The 21,656-nt window shown below is 33.0% G+C and overlaps 1 protein-coding gene across 7 annotated transcripts; it reads right to left on the bottom strand.

Annotated features, from left to right (window-relative positions):
• Positions 1 to 4,717: 4,717 nt before the first annotated feature.
• On the bottom strand, positions 4,718 to 21,567 carry LOC117342232 (intraflagellar transport protein 81 homolog). 7 transcript variants are annotated; one of them, XM_033904288.1, is made up of 15 exons: positions 21,487 to 21,567; positions 19,559 to 19,723; positions 19,052 to 19,063; positions 18,023 to 18,114; positions 15,721 to 15,753; positions 13,818 to 13,998; positions 12,858 to 13,013; positions 12,158 to 12,517; positions 11,601 to 11,696; positions 11,048 to 11,194; positions 10,167 to 10,316; positions 8,946 to 9,164; positions 7,825 to 7,911; positions 6,061 to 6,218; positions 4,718 to 5,178 (listed from the first exon to the last, which is right to left on the bottom strand). In XM_033904288.1, exons 2-15 carry the CDS (start codon positions 19,700 to 19,702, stop codon positions 4,932 to 4,934), a joined length of 2,082 nt encoding a protein of 693 aa, XP_033760179.1. In that variant the 5' UTR covers positions 19,703 to 19,723; positions 21,487 to 21,567; the 3' UTR covers positions 4,718 to 4,931. The 7 variants fall into 7 exon arrangements, with proteins under 7 accessions (XP_033760179.1, XP_033760181.1, XP_033760182.1 ...); XM_033904290.1 differs by lacking the exon at positions 15,721 to 15,753 and adding an exon at positions 16,693 to 16,698 and having other exon boundaries at positions 4,725 to 5,178; XM_033904291.1 differs by lacking the exon at positions 15,721 to 15,753 and having other exon boundaries at positions 4,725 to 5,178.
• Between the last annotated feature and the right edge of the window lie 89 nt (positions 21,568 to 21,656).

Raw genomic sequence — 21,656 nt, 5'->3', positions numbered from 1 at the left:
TTCTTGGCTAATATGAGGGTTTCTTTTTCAGCTTTGTTTTTGTTCGGTTCAAATCCAACTGATATAAGGTATAATAAGTGGGTATTGTATGTTCTGCAGTATACTTGGCACGTTTTCAATACAATGTTAATTTAAAGACATTTGACAACAGTTATTGTATGCGAACAAATCTCGACGCATTGCAATTCTGTATTTGGCTTTCCACAAGAGCGTTTTTGGTGACGGTTATAATTCTGGTGAAGTAAGTTGTGATTTATATGTAAATTTTCGTATTTGATATATATTATGTATAGTAAAAACCGTGTCTCGTTTATCATACGGACGTAAAAACAATAGTTGCTCGACAAAAGAATGTTTTCGTGGTGGGTACCTATATGGAATGATAGGTAAGGATGACAGTTTGATGTTTATCTTGTTTTGTTTTTGTATATTATGTATACTAAATCAAAGAGTAGCATGCTTTTTAAATTTCATATCAATGTGTATCGTGTTTGTGTAACATTTATATCAATGTTTATCATATATCTTATTACATTTATATCAATGTGCATCATGCTTTTATAACATTTACATCAAATTGTATCATGTTTGTATTACATTTATATCAATGTGTATCATGTTTGTATTACATTTAAATCAATGCGTATCATGTTGTAATACATTTAAATCAATGTGTATTGTGTTGTAATACATTGAAATCAATGTGCATCATGCTTTTATAACATTTACATCAAATTGTATCATGTTTGTATAACATCTATATCAATGTGTATCATGTTTGCATTACATTTAAATCAATGCGTATCATGTTGTAATACATTTAAATCAATGTGTATCGTGTTGTAATACATTTATATCAATGTGTATCATGCTTTTATAACATTTACATCAATGTGTATCATGTTTGTATTACATTTATATCAATGCTGATGTAATGTGTGGAAAATCAGCACGTGAAACGATGTTTTCAGACTTTACTGATAGTGTTATCATTCGGTATATGTTGATATAAAGAATCAACACTAAGGAATGAGTATCATGTTTGTATCATATTTACATCGATGTGCATCACATGTGGAAATTAACAAATTCCTTCCGGATTGTTTTTGTGATATACTCCCAATGCTGTATATATCGTGTAGTGTAATACTATCTTCAAAGTGTAGGTTTTATACTACATGTTTATTTAGACCATAGGTTTCTTTTTTCATATGTACAGCACTATAGTAGCTTCGTATTTGATTAATAAGCCTCAATTGGACAATGTTGTGTTTTCATTTAGTATCTCTGTTGGCTGAGGAAAAGATACAGTAGGAGTAATTTGTGAAAGTGGTAATAATTGAGGGATATCTAGATCACAGACATGGTGTCAGGGCCAGAGGAAACTCGGGCTAATAGATTGGTATCGGTATTTAGTTAAATAACCAAGACCTAACGACATTTTTACGTTCCCGATCTAATCTAACACCAAACCGACTATATTATTAGCAATATAATTTACTTTTAACCTATTTATATTGTTCGAAACTGTTTTTGCTTGGATTACGTAATCACCTTATGACGTCACGTTGAACTGTATAAACGCTATAAAGTTGTTGTTTTTCTTCTTCTCGTTTTCTGCATATTATCATTTATATTAACACATTCCTAGAGACAATTTTGTAAAACGCCATACTAGAAAAACTTGATAATCAAAACGATTTATTAAATGCAAGTATAGCTCTTTAATGGGTGTCGTAACTTTTATTGTCAAAAGGAATACTCTCTAGTTGATAGATTATTGTCATCAGCCACTCACATTGCATTCATACTCATAATAAAGACCACCGAGCGGGAGCAATACATATATACATCGTTGAGCCTGATGAATTTCAGAGCCGATCCTGGTAAATATAATGGAATCACTCATCCACAGAAACAAAATAAAAAACATTTTAGATGAAATCATGATAAACATATTTCACTTTATTTTCAATTAAAACCATGTGAAAATGAACTTCACGTTTTTCTTGATATGGTTCATATATATCGATATATTTATCTATATTTGGTAAGACCTCTTGTGTGGTGGACTATTTTGGTATAAAAGATTATCCTGTGCTTTATTTCTGTGGTTTTTCTCCTTTGGTGATGTTCACACAAACCCGCGAAACAAATAAGATTCACATTACATATATTATCTTTTAAGTTCTATTTTTTTTTTACATTTATCGCTTTTAAGATTCGAGTGTTTCCTGGAAACAGACATGATTCATACTTTTATCTGTTCATGTATTCGAAAAATAAAGCCATAATCCATTCAAACACTTTCTGTTTTCCATTTGTTAAAGTACGAAAAGGCAATCTTGCGTCATATCGTTAATTTCATTCACTGTTGTGAGCATCGTCACAACCTTAACACCCCCTAACCACTCTTTTGAGCTTTTTCCTTTGAAAAATATGTCGTCAAGTTTCTCAACCCCCCTAATGTAAATGTGCAAATAAGCCTCCACAGTCGTCTCTTCGTCAGTTTTTGGCAATGCATGATCGAATTATATTTGAAGTTTAAAATTGTTTTAATTTGCTACGGCTATCCCAAGTTGCTAGAGGACGTGTTCTCGCAATGCTCCTGGGCGGCAGCACTCAACAACAGGTCATCACTTACTTCGGAGTTCACATATCGACTATAGACCAGTTAGTTATACCTCTCAACATCACGAGAAGAGTTGATTACAGACCGAAATCCGGACATGTAACTTCGCGATGTCAAGACCAGTTTATAACGCTTGCCTATTTGCGTGACAGGAAATAAACGGCACGCAATACCTTTGGTAACGCAAACCGTCGGATTCACCCCAAAACTGTGAGAAGTAGATTGAGAAAGTTAGTGCCAGTCGCCAGTGCGATGGTTTTCCATCGATACATTCATATGTTAAAAATGTATCAGAAAATTTGAAGACGGATGGTCCAATATTCGATCTTAATTCATTTCCAGACCTGAAAACAGCTATTTCAGGCACCCTGGCCCTTACCCAACCCTATAACATGCAGTGGATGACTGTTTGAACAGCCAAGAAAAAGAGTTCTATAAAATTGGTATTCAGGCCCTTAAACACTGCTGTCAAACGTGTTTTTCGAAGCAAAGTAGATTTATCAGTACTGTGGGTGGATCTCGCCATGATCATTGTGTTGTCTTCTGAACTGTGCGTTGGTAATGGGTTATGAATGCATCTATATTATGTGAAATGGATTCTAGGTCTTCTTTCTCAGATTTTATCACACCGGTATTCTTTCGTTCAGTGTTGTTAAACCTAAGCCCTGTAAAGTTCCTTGGTATAGTTTCCCCAATATTATGATCTGTCTGATTAAGACTACGCTAATGTCGATATAGGCAACATATATTATCTAAAGTGTGAAACGCCGATATAGTTAGTACAAGTAGCGATATGATAAGTACAGGTAGCAGTATTGTAAGTACAGGTAGCGATGTGGTAAGTACAGGTAGCGATATGGTAAGTACAGGTAGCGATATGGTAAGTACAGGTAGCGAAATGGTAAGTACAGGTAGCGATATGGTAAGTACAGGTAGATATATGGTAAGGACAAATAGCTATATGGTAAGTACATGTAACTATATGGTAAGTACAGGTAGCTATATGGTAAGTACAAGTAACGAAATGGTAAGTACAAGTAGCGATATGGTAAGTACAGGTAGCCATATGGTAAGTACAGGTAGCGATATGGTAAGTACAGGTAACTATATGGTAAGTACAGGTAGCTATATGGTAAGTACAGGTAGCCATATGGTAAGTACAAATAGCTATATGGTAAGTACAGGTAGCCATATGGTAAGTACAGGTAGCCATTTGGTAAGTACAGGTAGCGAAATGGTAAGTACAAGTAGCCATATGGTAAGTACAGGTAGCCATATGGTAAGTACAGGTAGCGATATGGTAAGTACAAGTAACGAAATGGTAAGTACAAGTAGCCATATGGTAAGTACAGGTAGCGATTTGGTAAGTACAAGTAACGAAATGGTAAGTACAAGTAGCGATATGGTAAGTACAGGTAGCCATATGGTAAGTACAGGTAGCCATATGGTAAGTACAGGTAACATTAGGTAAGTACAAGCAGCGATATGGTAAGTACAGGTAGCAAAATGGTAAGTACAGGAAGCGATATGGTAAGAACAGGTAGCGATATGGTAAGTACAGGTAGCGATATGGTAAGTACAGGTAGCAATATGGTAAGTACAGGTAGCGAAATGGTAAGTACAGGTAGTGATATGGTAAGTACAGGTAGCAATATGGTAAGTACAGGTAGTGATATGGTAAGTACAGGTAGCGAAATGGTAAGTACAGGAAGTGATATGGTACAGGTAGCGATATGGTAAGAACAGGTAGTGATATGGTAAGTACAAATGTATTAAATTATACTTTATATAAAAAACAATAGAGCACAAGGGAGAATATTTATTCAACCTAACATCACCCTTTTTCGAAAACAATGCCTCCCCTATCATTTACAGACAGTGTCAATATATCAACATGGATATCTAATAAAGTGAGAATCTCAATTTTCCAATTTAATCAACATTTGATAAATCATAAATAGTTATTATATATGTAAAATATTATTAATTATGTTCAAGAACGGATGCACTGGTCATGTATGAAAACTGATTTAACACAAAACAAAACACCATCTCTCGTAAGCTAAAATATCAAAAACACTGAAAATCATACCAACAGTTTATTTGGACGGAATAATTGACGAAATGTTCCAGGAATGTAACTGAAGAAGTCAAACATATCATTCATCATTACAAGTTCAATGTACAGAAAAGTATCTTGCATATTTTCACAATGAAATTAATAAACTCCATATTTCATTATCTAATATGAAAATATATGATGGCTAACTTTAAATTAATTATGATACCATAGTCCATTTTACATCACAAGCCTATCTTCCTCAAGCATGGCCGGTGGAGCCTCACCGTATCCCATACCAGTGGAGCCAGCAATGCCTCCTGTCTGGTCGTAACATCGTAGTTTACATTCCATTAGCCGCTGAACATCTTTCCACATCTTCATCTGTCGCATGCTTGGACCCTGGCTCTCTCTTACAGTTTTTTGTTGTTCTCTCAATCCCTTCCCTAGATTTTCTTGTTCTTGAATCTTTCTTTGGAATATATCTCTGTAATTTAAAACAGTTAAATCAGCATGAAAGAACAATTTAAGCTGTCAGCAGTATTCCTACAATGATAGGCTTTTCATGGTATACACAGGCAATATTCCTTCACATGAAATTCACATGAAATTCCACATGATTTTTTTTCATGTGAATTTCACATGAAATTTTTCATGTGAATTTCATGTGATAAAAAGATTCATGTGAACTTCACAGGAAAAAAATTTCATGTGAATTTCATGTGAGATTCACGTGAAAAAATCTCATGTGAATTTAACCTGAAGGAATATTGCCTGTGTACTGTAATGCATTGCACGAAAGAAATCTTTAAAACAAGAGGCCCAATTGATGCTGTACCGCTCACCTATTCATGAAGCTCATATCTGGCTTGAAGATTTAATGTTCGTGAATTTTAAAGTTGATTAAGATCACAAATAACAATATTCCAGCTAATACATATAGGCAAGTATTAAGAAGTTCCATTTTATCAAAGACAGTTGTGTACATGTATCATGAATAATTAAATTATTGTAACCATGCTACATCAATTTCATTGTGTTATCTTGAACTCAAATTTTAATAGCTGAACTTCCAAGCGAGATAATTTGGTTCGATTCACGAAAAATGAAATGCCCTAGCTCCTATTCAACAATTAATCCCAAGCAGGTGTCGAAGGTCATCTTGAACCTTTCACCATGACCATGCAATGTCCACCAGAATGTGATCAGGTAGAGAACCTATGATATAATTGATTCAATATGAATGAAATCTATTGAGGGGAAAATAGGCATCAGTAACACTATATTCCCCACAAAATAAAGGAAAGGAAGGGTGGGGATGGGGGGTGGGGGTTAAAAGGTCATCAAAGGATTAAACTTGAGGCAGTACCTGAATGTCTTTTTCCTGGCATAGGGGTCTGAGGATGTATAGGTCTTCATTTCGTCTGCCACTTTCTGTTGCTGGATTTCCAACATGTTGATCATACAGTTTAGGTAGTGGTATCTACCCTCGTCCTGAGTGACCTCTTCTCGGTAGGCACGTACTTCCTGTTAATAGGTCAAACATTACAGACTAGGCACATACTTCCTGTAAATAGGTCAATCATTACAGTCTAGGCACGTACTTCCTGTAAATAGGTCAAACATTACAGACTAGACACGTACTTCCTGTAAATAGGTCAAACATTACAGACAAGGCACATACTTCCTGTAAATAGGTCAAACATTACAGACTAGGCAAGTACTTCCTATAAATAGGTCAAACATTACAGACTAGGCACATACTTCCTGTAAATAGGTCAATCATTACAGACTAGACACATATACTTCCTGTAAATAGGTCAAACATTACAGACTAGGCACGTACTTCCTGTAAATAGGTCAATCATTACAGACTAGACACATATACTTCCTGTAAATAGGTCAAACATTACAGACAAGGCACATATACTTCCTGTAAATAGGTCAAACATTACAGACTAGGCACATACTTCCTGTAAATAGGTCAAACATTACAGACTAGGCACATACTTCTTGTAAATAGGTCAAACATTTACAGACTAGGCAAGTACTTCCTATAAATAGGTCAAACATTACAGACTAGGCACGTACTTCCTGTAAATAGGTCAAACATTACAGACTAGACACGTATTTCCTGTAAATAGGTCAAATATTACAGACTAGGCACATACTTCCTGTAAATAGGTCAAACATTACAGACTAGGCACGTACTTCCTATAAATAGGTCAATCATTACAGACTAGGCACATACTTCCTGTAAATAGGTCAAACATTACAGACTAGACACATACTTCCTGTAAATAGGTCAAACATTACAGACTAGGCACATACTTCCTGTAAATAGGTCAAACATTACAGACTACTCAGTGGAAGTATACATCAATATGAATGTCATGACCAAAAAAAAAAAAAAAATGACAGTTACACTTCTATTGACAATGAACTGTACTTACAAACACAATACCAGTTGGTATTTGCAGGATTTTATCAGAATACATAAAATACACAAACAGATATATAATAGTATACAAATATTGGACTATTATGCAATCAGTTCCAAATTTGAACATGTAAAACTTACCACCAATGGAAACCTCCACATGAAATTGGTGTAGAGTACTTTTTGAGATTTAGTGATAACAAGCTCTAAATACACAAATATCAGATTCTAAACGACCATTTGTTGGCTATTATGTTTCACGAAATAGTCTTAACATTGAATATGTACCTTTGTCAAGTTACTAGCCTAAAAATAAGATGTAATTTGAGAAAAAAGCTACCTAGATTTTTTCGAGAAAATGAGGTATCTATGGATAAACCACCAACAGAGGGCAATTTTAAATGCCGAACATCTGACGATGTTGGACTAGATTTGGTTTGTTTTTGTTTAACGTCCTATTAACAGCCAGGGTCATTTAAGGATGTGCCAGGTTTTGGAGGTGGAGGAAAGCCGGAGTACCCGGAGAAAAACCACCGGCCTACAGTCAGTACTTGGCAACTGCCCCATATAGGTTTCGAACTCGCAACCCAGAGGTGGAGGGCTAGTGATAAAGTGTTGGGACACCTTAACCACTCGGCCACCGCTGCCCCCTAGTTGGACTAGAAATAGAAATGATCCACTGGACATACTGACCTGTTCAAGTTTGGACATGTTACTCTCCATCCCTGCTGAAGCTGTGTCGTAAGCCTGCTTCTTCTCCTCATGCCTGGCTGTTAGTTCCTAAAAACGAAGTTTAAAAATGTAAAACACATTTGCCTATCAAATTATATATTGGATCTTGAGTGAATTTTCCATAAAGAATTTGTTTTCTCCTACATTAAATGATCAATAGAATCTTAAACTAGTGATCATGTTATATGGAATTTATCAAACAAGTTCAATAATTTGATAGATCACAACTGTTTATGCCAGTGTAATATAAAATTACTGGACATGTTTAATAAATTCAATATGACATCGTTAAGAGTGTAAGATTCTATTCATTACAAAAGTATATATTCGTGAAAATGTAAATGTAATCCATACATAATTCCATTTTTTTTTTCTACAGAAAAAATATATATCTATGGCATATCTATACATAAGAAATAATTAACGATGATTCGTGTATTGTTGCAGGATATACAACGAGGACGAGGATATTTTGCAATTAAATAAATAACGAAGGCCGCAGGCCTGAGTTATTAATTGAAATTGCAAAATATCCTCGTCCTCGTTGTATATCCTGCAACAATACACGAGTCAAAGTTGATTATTTCTATTCTACCATGTACTGTTTAGTTCTGAGATCGACCTCTTTCTAATAGAAAAACAGCAAAGAAACCCCGAGAAAACCTTGTAATTTATTTCTTGAGTATTGCATTATTTGTTGATGAAATATACAATACAGTACTACGATCAAAAGCATCAATCATATGGCATTGATTTTGAAAATTAAAAAAAAGGATAAAAAAGAAGAAAAAAAAAAGAAAAAAAAAGGGGGGCCTCCGTAGGATTCGAACTCGCGTCGTGATAAAAATATATTGAAAGACTAACCCATTAGCCCACTCGGCTATAGTAACCTTTTATAGAATGGGTGAATATTAGATATATAAAATTGTAACAGCCGTGCCTCACGACCGTGTATTATTGGCACGAGCGTGGGTTATTGGAAAATAATACATGGTTTTAAACCAATCAAAACTGGCGTTGCATAGCAAACATGGTAGAATTAATAGTAGAACAGTCCAGATATGGTATAAGTATTTTCATACCTGTGATTTCTGCCTCATGGGACGTAGCTCCTTTATAATGGGTGCTAGTGCCGTTTTCTTCTCTGCAATCTTCCTTGTCAATCTTTGTACCATATCAGAGATATCCTCCAGCGTCTTGCCTTTACGTTCATCCAAACCACTCTTAACACTGGACACCTTCTCCAGTTCATCCTGTGTCTGTCGGTAACCCGTCACACCTTTCTTGTTTTCCAGTAATTCCTGTAAAAACAAAATATATATTAATCTATTTATCAGTAGGAAGAATGATCATTGTTAAGATTACCAGTTACACAACAAAGAAACAATATTATCAATTAAAAATCAAGAGAATGCTAATGGAGCTAAACTCAATTAATATAAGTGTCCTAAATATGTGTAAAATTGAAATAAAAACAATTTCTAACTTTTATATCTGATCTCAAAAGAATCTTTGTGAAATTTCAGCTGCCTACATTGTTTCACTATTACTATAATCACTATTAACAAGTGAATCATGAACTTTACAAAACCTATTTAACCAAATTTGTGTCGAGGCGATTGAAGAAAAAAAAAATATTGTAAAGCGCTTTTAATTTGCAGGGTCAATATTTCGTGTTCTTCCCTTACGCTTTACACATATTTTTGATATTTTATCAGATCACATGTATGTTTACATAGATATATTTCTTACATACATTTATCCATTATCGGAAACTATTATAGTTATATACATCAACTTTTATTTTTAGCTAATCAAAATGCATATCAAATCTATGTAACATTGTTTAGTTATATGTCCACCAAGTAATGATACAGTACTATGACATTTCTCTATAATATCAGTGACGTGAATATAGCGAAAAATGAAACTCTTGCGAAATGTAACACAATATCATATATACGCCTCTAATAAACACTTCACAAATGCCTTAATGTTAAACTCCTATAATTTAGCATTGTTTTATGCAGATACATTAGGATCAAAATCTGAACATGACATTCAAGGATAGGGGAGAGGAATTAAAGGGAAGAATGAACATACAATGACCAATTCATCATCTTTAGTCTACCGTCTTCTTATCTGAAATTCTCCCTAACATAATCATATAGTCAGATAGCTTGTACTCTGAGCTGTATGAGTAAGATTTATTATATATAAAGATTGTGTCTCAAGGTTATATAAAGATAGGATTTTTTTCCATGCATGATAAATGTTTGTACACACTATAGCTATAGACTAACCAGTTGTTGGTTTATGTTTTCGTCTCTGTTACGAAGGATTTCTTCAGTACGTGACAAAACGCCATATTCTGCTCGCAGTTCAGCTATTTCCTGTCTCTTCTTCTTGTAGATTGTGCTCTTACTTCTTAGTTTGTTCACATACCTCTTGAACTGAAAACAAATAAAGTTTAACATAAAGTCAATATCAAGATTTAAACGAAACATTTTAGGAGATCTTTATAGTTTCAGACCTCAAATAAAAGCCGACTTATTCCAATGGTTTTTGCCAATGACAGATCAATCTTACACTGAAAGTATTCTTGTAAATCATACATTCTTCCAAAATTAAAGTTATCTATCTTGCATCAGCCCACAGAAGATTTCTTGGTTAGAGTCTGCTTTAATAGACAGTATAATCACTTGAAAATACAGTTAATGGGAGGAACAAATTTGTTGGATCTTATTACAATACAGCCTGGACAAAAAGGACTGAAAACTCAAGATATGTTCAACAGAACAGTTTATACAAAAGATTCTTCCTAATATTTAATGTGTCGTACTAAAACCAATCACCTCCTGATACAGAAGGAAATAGCAATGTATGGAATTGATCTTTCTTTATTATATTAATGAACATTTTGCAAATATGGACAATAGAACTACCTATCCCTCTGAATTCCGAACCAATTTTGTGTCCAGAATAATTTTAATGTACCCAAAATTATTTCTCTAAACCGACCAAACATTCATGTATTGCGCATGACAGGTTGAGCGGAGTTCCTCTGTAAATGGATTTGATTTGAAGTACCCAAAATTATTTCTCTAAACCGACCAAACATTCATGTATTGCGCATGACAGGTTGAACGGAGTTCCTCTGTAAAAGGATTTGATTTGAACTTACATCCTCTCCTTTCAACACCTCCCCTCCGCCAGATTCTTTAACAACGTCCCGTTTCTGATCCAACTCCTGCATGGTGCGGTTATAATCCTCTCGTATCTCCCGGTATAATGTCACGGCAGCCTCCTTCTTGTGAGCAATGATGGCTGCCTGTTTCGGAGGAAGAATAAGATAATCAAATTCAATACTTAAATCTGGGATGGGTATTGGAAGAATTAGGGCCATAAAAGTCATGAAACAAAATTTGTTTTTTGATAGGAAGAATTTGATAAACAAATCAAATAACTTAAAATCTGGGAAGGGTATTAAGATAATAATGACCAAAAAAAGTAACAAAACAAAATTTGTTGTAAGATTTTTTTGTTTAATTTGAGATTCCTGAATGCGATATATGGTATTACCGAAAATAAAGTTAAGAATTTACTTAGTTATGCAATGTTGATGAAACCTGGGTCAGAGCAAAGACAAAGATGACTCAATTTTACACATGAAAGTGATTATGATACGCATACATGTATAGTAAGCCGAAATTGATAAATTAAGAAGATATCGATACCTGTTGTTTGAATAGAGAGGATTTGTCATCTGTCGGGTCACCTGTCCTCATCCTCTTCTCAATCAGTTGATTGATCTCTGTGTTCAGTTCTTGAATCTGGTATAACATTCCAAACACGTATTAATCATTTAATGTCAAGGACAACCATCATATCATACGTAACTACTGCAGTAACTACACAAATTTATGGGTATGTGATAGTAAAACTCAGAGAGCTATTAAGGCAAACAAAAAACAAACAAAAAACAAACAAAAAACAAAAAAATTGGTTCTCATGACCTCCCTCATCTGCTTTGAAGTAAAAAAAAACATCGTTTCATTTCATATATTTTTCCTGGTTAAAATGAAAAGAATAAAGGTGTAGAAAAAAGCAACACCAACAAACCTTTATCATGTAATATCCAGTGCCCATGTTAATGGTTTCCCAGATTTTGAAGCAGTTTATATGAAAATCAATAAGAACTAGTTTGAAAAATAAAAAAGAATGCAATTAGAAAAATTTGCTCGAGAACCAAATAACAAATTGTATTTAGCCTAAGAATTAGACCTGTACATACCTGACTCAAGAGTCTATCAAGATCTGACTGTCCCATTGCGGGTTCCGCTACAACTTTCTGCAGGTCCTGTAATGTTTTTTTGCGTGCCATCAGGTCCTTCGGTAGCCTCTCCGTGACAATGTATTTGTTAGTCCTTGTCTCCTCTTCCAGCCTCTGCAGCAGGCTCTGTGGTGTGGCCCCTACACCTGCCTGGCGTGTGTCATGAAGCTGTTGCTGCAGCCTCCGAATCTTTTGTTCCTCGTGCTGTATCAGAGTAGACTGTTCCTGACGTTGCTCTGCCAGTCTCTTCTCCTTGTCTCGTTCCATGCGGAGATTTCTAGCAACGTTCATCATGGTTTGCGAGTTTGGATGGGATTCCACCTACGAACAGTCAAAGTGTATTTTACTAATGTCTTAAATATTTGAATTTTTCTAATTTTCAACAAATTTAAATAACATTGTGGTGACATTATTTGTATATAACTTTATTGAAGATACCAAAATAGTTAATTTTACAAAAAAAAAAAAATTAAAAAAATGTCCGACTGAAAATTCATCATACATTTATCTCTTTGTATCAAAATTGCTTTTCGCTTTGATATCAATGTACATGGGCGTATTACTGTGTAACAGAATGGCCTGCAAATGTTAAAAGTTACCATAAGCATTTTCACTTTTAAGCAAATTTATGGCAATAATTCGAAGTACAGCACATACAAACCTTTCTCTTGAGGCGTTCTATCCTCTTGTTCAACTGTTCTTTCTCATCCTCCATGTTAGAAATATCTTTCCTGATTTCTGTTGTGTTGTAGCCAGAATTCTTAAGATTATCACTCTGTTTGTGTAACTCTTTAAATTGTTCCATCAACTCTTCATACTAAACACAGAAAAAAAACCCATTAAAAATACAAATCAGTATACATTATTATCATTTTACAACACTGTACAAAATGATGCTCATAAAAGTTCTTATTAAGATTGAAGAAATCTTGAATTTCCTACATTATCTTATGGATGTGTTTTCATGTGTAACTAATTTTATTACATTTTTACCAGTGAAATATCAAAAATTATTCATTCTATAAAAGTGATATTTTTCATTAGTGAAAAATATCACTTTTGCTGATTTGACCAATCAAATCAATGATTAGAAAATAGCAAAATAATTGACCAATCAGAAAGCCTGACATATATGTCAGCACCTGGACAGGGGAAACTACTTTTTTTGTTTACATTAGGCCTAGTTAGCATACAGGGTAGGGTTTTCGTTGATAAAAAATGTAATAAACAGAATATCTAACAGTGTCTTCAGTGATACCAAATATATTTCACTCGTGTTGCTAATATTTTGATATTTTTCATTCGTGCTGCGCACTCGTGAAAAATATCAAAATATTAGCCCACTCGTGAAATATATTTGGTATTACTGAAGACACTGTTAGATATCCTCTATTTCTTTAATCAATTTTATTTTTTTAACGAAACATTTATTTAGGTGAATAATATTATGCGACCCAGTAGGTTACTACAATTGACATTGCAACCTCTTAAAAGCACATGATTCAAATATGGATCTGAGATTGGGAAAAGACCCTGGAATTACTGGTGATGAAAAATCCCAAAACTTTGGATCAGGGCGACAGTTAGTAAGTATACATAATTGGAGGCAATGATAATTTACCTGGGAATACAATTCCGGTATCTGATCTTCTTGCATGATCTCTGCAGGAACATCAATTTTGAAAAGAAAATGGGCCAGGTATGCCCTCTTTTTCAACTCTGGAATCCTTCGAAACAGCCATTCCAGAATTGGGTAGATCACAAACTTGTCTCCTTGAACAATTCCAGAGCGGAATGCAGACCTTTTTGATAAAAAAGAAAAAATTAATAAATAAAAAACAAAAATTGAAGGAGAAAAAAAAGGAGTAAAAACATTTAATTTTATATTTCTAAGTTTATAAACAGCCTACATCTGGTTAAGATTATTTGATATTACATTAATATTACAAGGTATTTCTCTGAGGAAACATATTGAAATTTCAAAAAATCTTTCTATACATTTCTTCACACACAAATGTATAGTTATATATGATATGATTTAAATACATGAATATTCACAATTAACTCTCACATTTAAAATGAAAATGCTTGCAAAAAATATCAGCTACCAATTGTAGAACTGACACTGCCAAATTATTATTTCCATATATAATCAACATAGTATGTATTTCTTGTAAATTTCCAGTATTTGAATGTTCAAAAGAATATAAGAATGTACAGTAAGTAGAATTAATATTTCTTACTTTTCTATTATAACAATGTCATGTAAACCGATTAAATCACCTTATTCTTTCAAAAATATTAATGCAGTCAACAGCTTAATTGAAAAAGAATTGAAGCTGTAAACAGAAATAGTATACCAAAATGAAATAGCCTATCAAAACTCTTTACTGAATGTGACGTTCATGAGAATTTGAAATCATACATAATAAACAGGGATCTTTTCATTTGTTGTAACAGCAGACAAAGAGATGAGATGAATGTATACAGTACATTTTGTATGTGTCTTACATATGTGTGTGTCACATGTGTCTTAACATGTGTCTTATGTATGTGTCTTACATATGTCTGTACATATGTCAACATATTGTGTCATACATATGTGTGCCATACATATGTCTGCTATACATTTGTACATGTGTCTGTACATGTTTATTATATACCTATGTGTGTCTTATTTGTGTCTGCAGAAGTGTCTTTCATATGTGTGTCTTCCATATGCGTGTCTTACATGTGTCTGTCATACATGTGTCTGTACATGTATCTATTAATTATGTACATGTGTGTCTTCCATGTGTCTATCATACAGGTGTATGTGCATGTCTCTGATGTGTGTCTGTAGATGTATCTTACATGTGTGTGTCTTTCATGTGTCTGTCATACACTTGTGTCTGTGCATGTGTCTTATATATGTATCTTACATGCATGTCTTGCATGTGTCTGCCATACACGTATGTGTTTGTACACATGTTTGTACATGTGTCTGTCTGGCTTTTTATTATTAATTGTTAGTAAATGCAACAAAGGAAATACATGTAACACTACAGCAATGTACACATATGATTTATGCAAATGAATGTTGAAATCACTAAATACTTAATAATAAATGATATATTTTGATAGTAAAAATTTCATAGTTATGTCAAAAATGAAAGGGTTTTTTTCCACTCAGAAAAAGTACAATATATACCCTAATTATTCTGCCACCTATCCTCAAAGTAGCCCAAAAGAGAACCTATTGAAATCACTCCTTTAATGAAGCATCATTGACTGGGGATATATACTCTCTGAGTTCATGTAAATCATTTTTTAGTAATTATATGAACCTCATATAGATTTTTTCTTAAATTTTTTTGTTTGTTTCATATATGCTTGAATGTGTCTCTATTTTGGTAAAAATATTCAGTCAACTTTAATAAACAGATTTCCACTGTTGAAATACAATTGTAACACAACAAAACTAATAATTTAAAATAATGTCTCAAACATTTCATTTAAATCCTGAACAAACATTACATACTTACCGTAAAGCCATTCTCTCTTCCATATCATGGTGTCTTAATGACAGAAACATAACCAGACTAATCTAAGCAGCACACCAAAACAAGCTATAGCGCCATTGTTTTCATATTGCGCATATTAAAATCACAATTGCGGTGTCATGCAGAAATTAACGCAATCAAGCAAGATCCATGGGAAATAGTAATGTTAGTTTTAAACCTTAATTTAAAATTCAAAGCCTCTTCCATAAAATATCATTAATTAAATTTTGTAAATTAGTATGTGTACATAAATTAGCTGCTGAAGGCAGAAGGTGCAGTGAGGAAACATGAGGACTGGATCTGCGGAAAGGAGACAACTCCAGATTATTTTTAAGTTCTAAAATCTGGGACACCAGTTTTGAAATTAATACCAGGTATACATGAGTTGATTTTCTTAATTTCTACATTATTTTCAAAATGTATCAAAAACAGGAATTTTAGAGCTAGACATTTTATCAGGTAAAACATTTAATACATTGGATTTTCCATGAAAATTGAAATTTGAAAAATAGACCTTTTTTTGTGTTTTGAATGAAAAACAGGTGTGGGAAATCAGGTAATTAAAAAAAAAAACAATCAATAAATAAATTAATAACAATGAAAAGACTTTTGGTTGTCTGCTATAGCAGGTCAGATCTATACCAGTACAAAAAGGTCAATCAGTCAGAAAACGGGAAACGGGACACTAAAATTTATAATTCTACTAAAATTTTATAATTCTCATACATAAGTGGAGTTATTAAAGATATATTATACTAAGACAAAATACAGCACAAAGCCCCAACACCAATGCAGCTTAAACCAAATCTATATCTTGGTGAAGTTTAGACTTTATACACAAGCTGATGTTAGAACAAGTTCACAACACACAATTAACTACGCTTGTTACTGATGATGAGAATTAAGGCCACAACACACAAACTACCTACTGTTGTGTAATATATAGGTACTTACACATCTCTGCAACAGTAACACAAACAGGCATTATAGTAGTGGTATATACAATCATTCAAACACAAACATGGTTTTATAATAGGTAAGTTCTGAAATAACTGATCAATTAAAACTAAGAATTTAAATTTAACAATAGATTGTAAGAGCCCACATTTACAATTTATTTCAAGGATTCCTTTTCAACTGTATGGCCAAAATAATGAGTTCACAATGTTAAATTTGTAGAAATTTTAAAGTCCCATCAAATTCTATGAGTAGAAGGTTAAGACTCACATGTACCTAGCAGATTTATCACAGAGATCGTTTAATAATGAAATATAATTATAAATGCTGGCATTGACTGGAAAATCATAATGTGACAAGCATATATTACAAAAACAATTATGCCCCCTACTTAACTTTTACAGAAATGGAGCTAGATACAAAGTGACAACCAATAGATAGGTCAGAATTATGAATTATAAGTATATTTTTCAGATTCATAACTCCATACTATCATTCATAAACCCGAAAAGAAACCAAAGACACAGAATTTGGTAAACTTTAGATGTTAAATACTATATATACATACCAGTATGTATGGTGTGACAAAAGGATAGCCAGTGTTGAATAGTTTATAAATATACCCATATACAGAAAAATATTTTCATCATTTAAATCAAAATTGATGATCAGTAAAATTGTGATTGTGACTATGTTTGTATTTAAAAGGAGTTACAGGTAGTGCATTGTATTGTACATATAGAAACATGCTCAGTCAACCCCTCAGTCACAAAACTGGACAAATCATATACATTTTTTGTACACCATTTTAATAATATACATATGCATCTTACAACAAGTTCATGCCTGGTAACTAAAGCTACTGGTATGGTTGATGTATGCCACTCTGAGGGATTAATTTGGGTTGCCAAATGGATGGCTCATTTTCAGGAAAAAAAACTTTCTATATATAATTTATGGACCATTTATAGAAATTTAAAGGATTTTTCTGAATCATGTGGGTCATTCAGGAAAATCGTGGGCCAATGGCCCCATGGTACCCTCCAAAATGATCCATGCACTTCCCTGACTAAAGTCCGAGTTTATGTGTCTCTTAATTAGCATACATAGTAGGATAGATACAGTTTAACTGATGAATTAGTGTAATATGCTGGACAATTACCCCCCCCCCCCCCCCCCCCCCCCCCCCCCCCCCAATGTACATTTCATCTCAATAAAATTCAAAGCATGCAATTTTATTGTCCTGCAGTAAAAGTCGGTCCTTTTGGTTGATAGCTGCAGAGACAGATGATTCCATGCTGTGTGCTGTTCATGCTTAAATACTTACTCTGTTGGCGGTTTGTACTTCAACACTCTGAGCATGTGGAAGATCCTAATGGCGGTCTGATCTGAGCTTTCTTCTCGGATGTCAATTTGTTGCTGAATAATCAACATAATAAATTAATATTCATATTTAATTTTTATCTTACTTTTTTATTCTCATCATCTTAAAATATGTTTGTATCCAAGTCATACTTTTTGAGATAATTATATACTTAGCAATCTATACACAGCAAATCATCAAACATTTGAAGTATGTAAACAAAATACAAAATTTTAATGCATAATTAGTTTGCTATCTATTACATTATGATTTTCTTTTAAATTTTGACTAGAGGCTTTCAATAGACAGTAAAGTTTCTGAAGTTAAATTACAATTTCTTCAGAAATTGAAGTTAAATGACTTTGAACTTGAAAATTAACATATTGTTGAATATAGATAAATGTTTCCCTTCAAACTTAAGGGCTAACATTTAAAGAACATTATAAAAACAGTTAACAATTTACTGTCATGTTTGGAATCTTAATTGACCCCAGGGTTTGCATTGACGCCATCCCAATAGCCTTTTGAAGCTTAGAAAATTGAAAGGACACCTTTTTTTCTGGAAGCTCCATTCAAATTATTCAAAGGGACCATATTTTATCTGAAAAGGACCCCATTTATGAAATGCCCTGGAGGAATCCTCTGCTTAGTAATAAACTTTAAGAGAAATTGTATGAATTGGAAACTTTCAAACGTCAAATTTTTGAAACTGACCACATATCTATTTTCATGCACACATTTTTATTATTTCAGAAGTCCCAAAATGGAGAAGGGAGACATGCGAAATTCATCAAACCCTTATATCTATAATTGACTGCATCTAACTAGTGAAACAGAACTTAACAGATTTTTTTTATTTTCTGTCACCCAGAACATGTACATTGTATAATAATAAACAACAACAAAAATGAGAAAAACCAAATTAAAGCTATAATCATCAACTAAACATTATCAACAATTAACTTCAACTTTAAATTAAATTATCAGTTTTACCAATTCCATTTCCTGAAAAGAATTCAATATAGTATGAAACATAAAAACAATGTATAAGCATTGAAATTTTAGCTGATAAAAAGGTATATTTATCCACAAAGTTTTAAAATATTACAAGTGCAGGACACTAATTATAATTCTATTTGACACATCATTATTATACAATTGTTGCTATATAATATATATGTCTTTATTTTAAATGGAGAAATATTTTTCTTATTTCAACAAGCATTATTAAAAAGATACCTCGACGATATAGGAAAAAGTTGCATAAAAAAACTGCTGTGAAATAATAATTATAGGAATATATAAAAATCTGAAAATATCATTTATGACAGTCTTTTTAATTTTGATAGATTTTTGTATGCTTTTTTTCACTTGTCATATAGTGCCCTAAACAAATTCTCCTGCTTCCCAGCCACAACTTATAATGATGACAAATGTAACTATTACTTTATATATACCCATTTAGACAAATTATATATACAATTAACGATAAATACAAACCTTTGGATCAACGACAGCCAAGATATCATTGAGAACTTGTAATAGCTGAATACTTTCCAGGGAATCAAATGAGATCAAATTATATTTTTTGTTGAATGGCTCCTTTGCCAGTTCATGAACAATGAATTTCAGTTGTTCACTCATTTTGTCACCGAGGATTTAGTCCTGAAACAATGGATAATACAATTAAAAAACCAATTTATTCATTATTAGATACATGGAGTACAATTTAAAATTATATAGTAAATAAAAAAAATATGTTTTCCTCTACCTGTCATCAATCTAAAATAAATTGCATTTGTGGTGTGGGTGTTGATATAATATGTAACCCTGGTAAATTCTAGCTGCAATATACCGCTAAGCTAGACAGACCCTCTTGTGAGCTTGATCAGTATACGTATTGGTAAAATATAAAACGAGCAAGACACACAGAGAAATCAGTAAAAATATACCTCTATCTTTAATAACATGTACAGTGTTAAGTTAAGGTTGATTTCCTTATAACACAAACAAAATTAATTGATGCTCATGAAATTTTGTGCAAGGTTTCAACATATAAACAGGTTTGGATTTCAATTTATATACCTCGATGAGAAAGGTCAAACTTTCTGAAATTGAATAATTACACAAAGTAAGAAGCACTTTCTTTGTGCAAGACTTAAGTTTACCAAAAATCTGGCTGAAGATCTCTGAAAACGTTTTATCAGAGTATTTATATATGGTCATGATCATGGATACCACATTTGGATCAGCATGTTCATGTGATCAAGTTTCTCGAGAAGTATAATGGCAGATTACTGAAACAACTCACGAGTAATGATAATATTGGAATGTGTGAGTCAAAGATCTCCTGAAGTGACAGTAAGCTCATATATTGCTATATTGCATTAGAAATGTTTAATTATACCAAAATATTACTGCAAATTAAGTTACACAACATCCGCTATTTGTAGCATTTTCGAGGTTCATTGTTTTGCAACACTACCGTCATGGAAATCATAGCTCTGATGACAATCTGTCAGAAATTGTCCATCCGTCATCTAGAGCTAAGTTATCGCAGCTAACTATAATATTCTATATGTAGATAGTACAGAAACATGATATGTTTCTAGAGCAAGAGTTAATAAACTTATAGAATATGTCCTTCAAAACAACAAGCGTAACACTAGTGCTGCATCTACAACGAAAGCACATTGTTTAATTGATATATATCAGAGCTAGAGTATGACCAGGAAAATAATATGATATACTATATATATAGCTAGAATACTATATTTCTGGAAACTGGATGGAATTTACAAAAATCAAACTGTACTGGAATTTTCCATGCCATGTGACAGTATATGAACATCATTTTGAGAGATATAAACTGGGCACATTGCAGCTGGAACTGTGAATACCACAATTTGAATGTACATTTATATAGGCGATTAATAAACTTTTTTACAACTATTTTCAATGTGTCATATAGTGCAAATTTTCACATCCATGAGGAATGTTTTCTTCAGCCAGAAATTTAAAGCTTAAATGAAGTGATAGGATCTCACAACACAATTTAATCTCCATACAAAATGACTAAGAGAAGTGCAATTTTACCATATATGATCTTATCCCTAAATTAATATTCAGTATCATCAACCTTTTGTCATACTTAAAATTCCAAATCAATCTAATGAGGTTTTCCAATAACTTTGTGGCATGCAGTAATCTATGTTTCTATGTAAAACGATAAAATTGTAATGACAAATAAAGTCAATCTGACAGAACGTTTTCATGGTTTTGGTAACCGACGACGCTTTTCTGTTGTCAAGCATATTCATTTCGACGCTGGCAAAACAATGAGACATTTCCAGGAAACACAATGATATGAACAGTGTGTTTTCTCATTGGAATATATTCGATCGGTTAATGACACTCTGAAACATTACCTTCTCTAGATATGAGCACTTGCTTTTCTTTACTTTAGGAATCCTCTGCAAGAATTTCAGTGCCCGGATCTTACGGCGAATAACTTCCGGTAGTCTCTAAATAAAAGGTAAAAGAATTTCTATAAAACAGCATTTGTAATTAATGTCACCATCTTGACTGACTTTTAAGG

Source organism: Pecten maximus, chromosome 14, assembly GCF_902652985.1.
Source record: "Pecten maximus chromosome 14, xPecMax1.1, whole genome shotgun sequence".
Taxonomy (NCBI): Eukaryota; Metazoa; Mollusca; class Bivalvia; order Pectinida; family Pectinidae; genus Pecten; species Pecten maximus.
The sequence above is the reverse complement of the archived record's forward strand: the minus strand, read 5'-3'. Positions and strand labels throughout refer to the sequence as shown.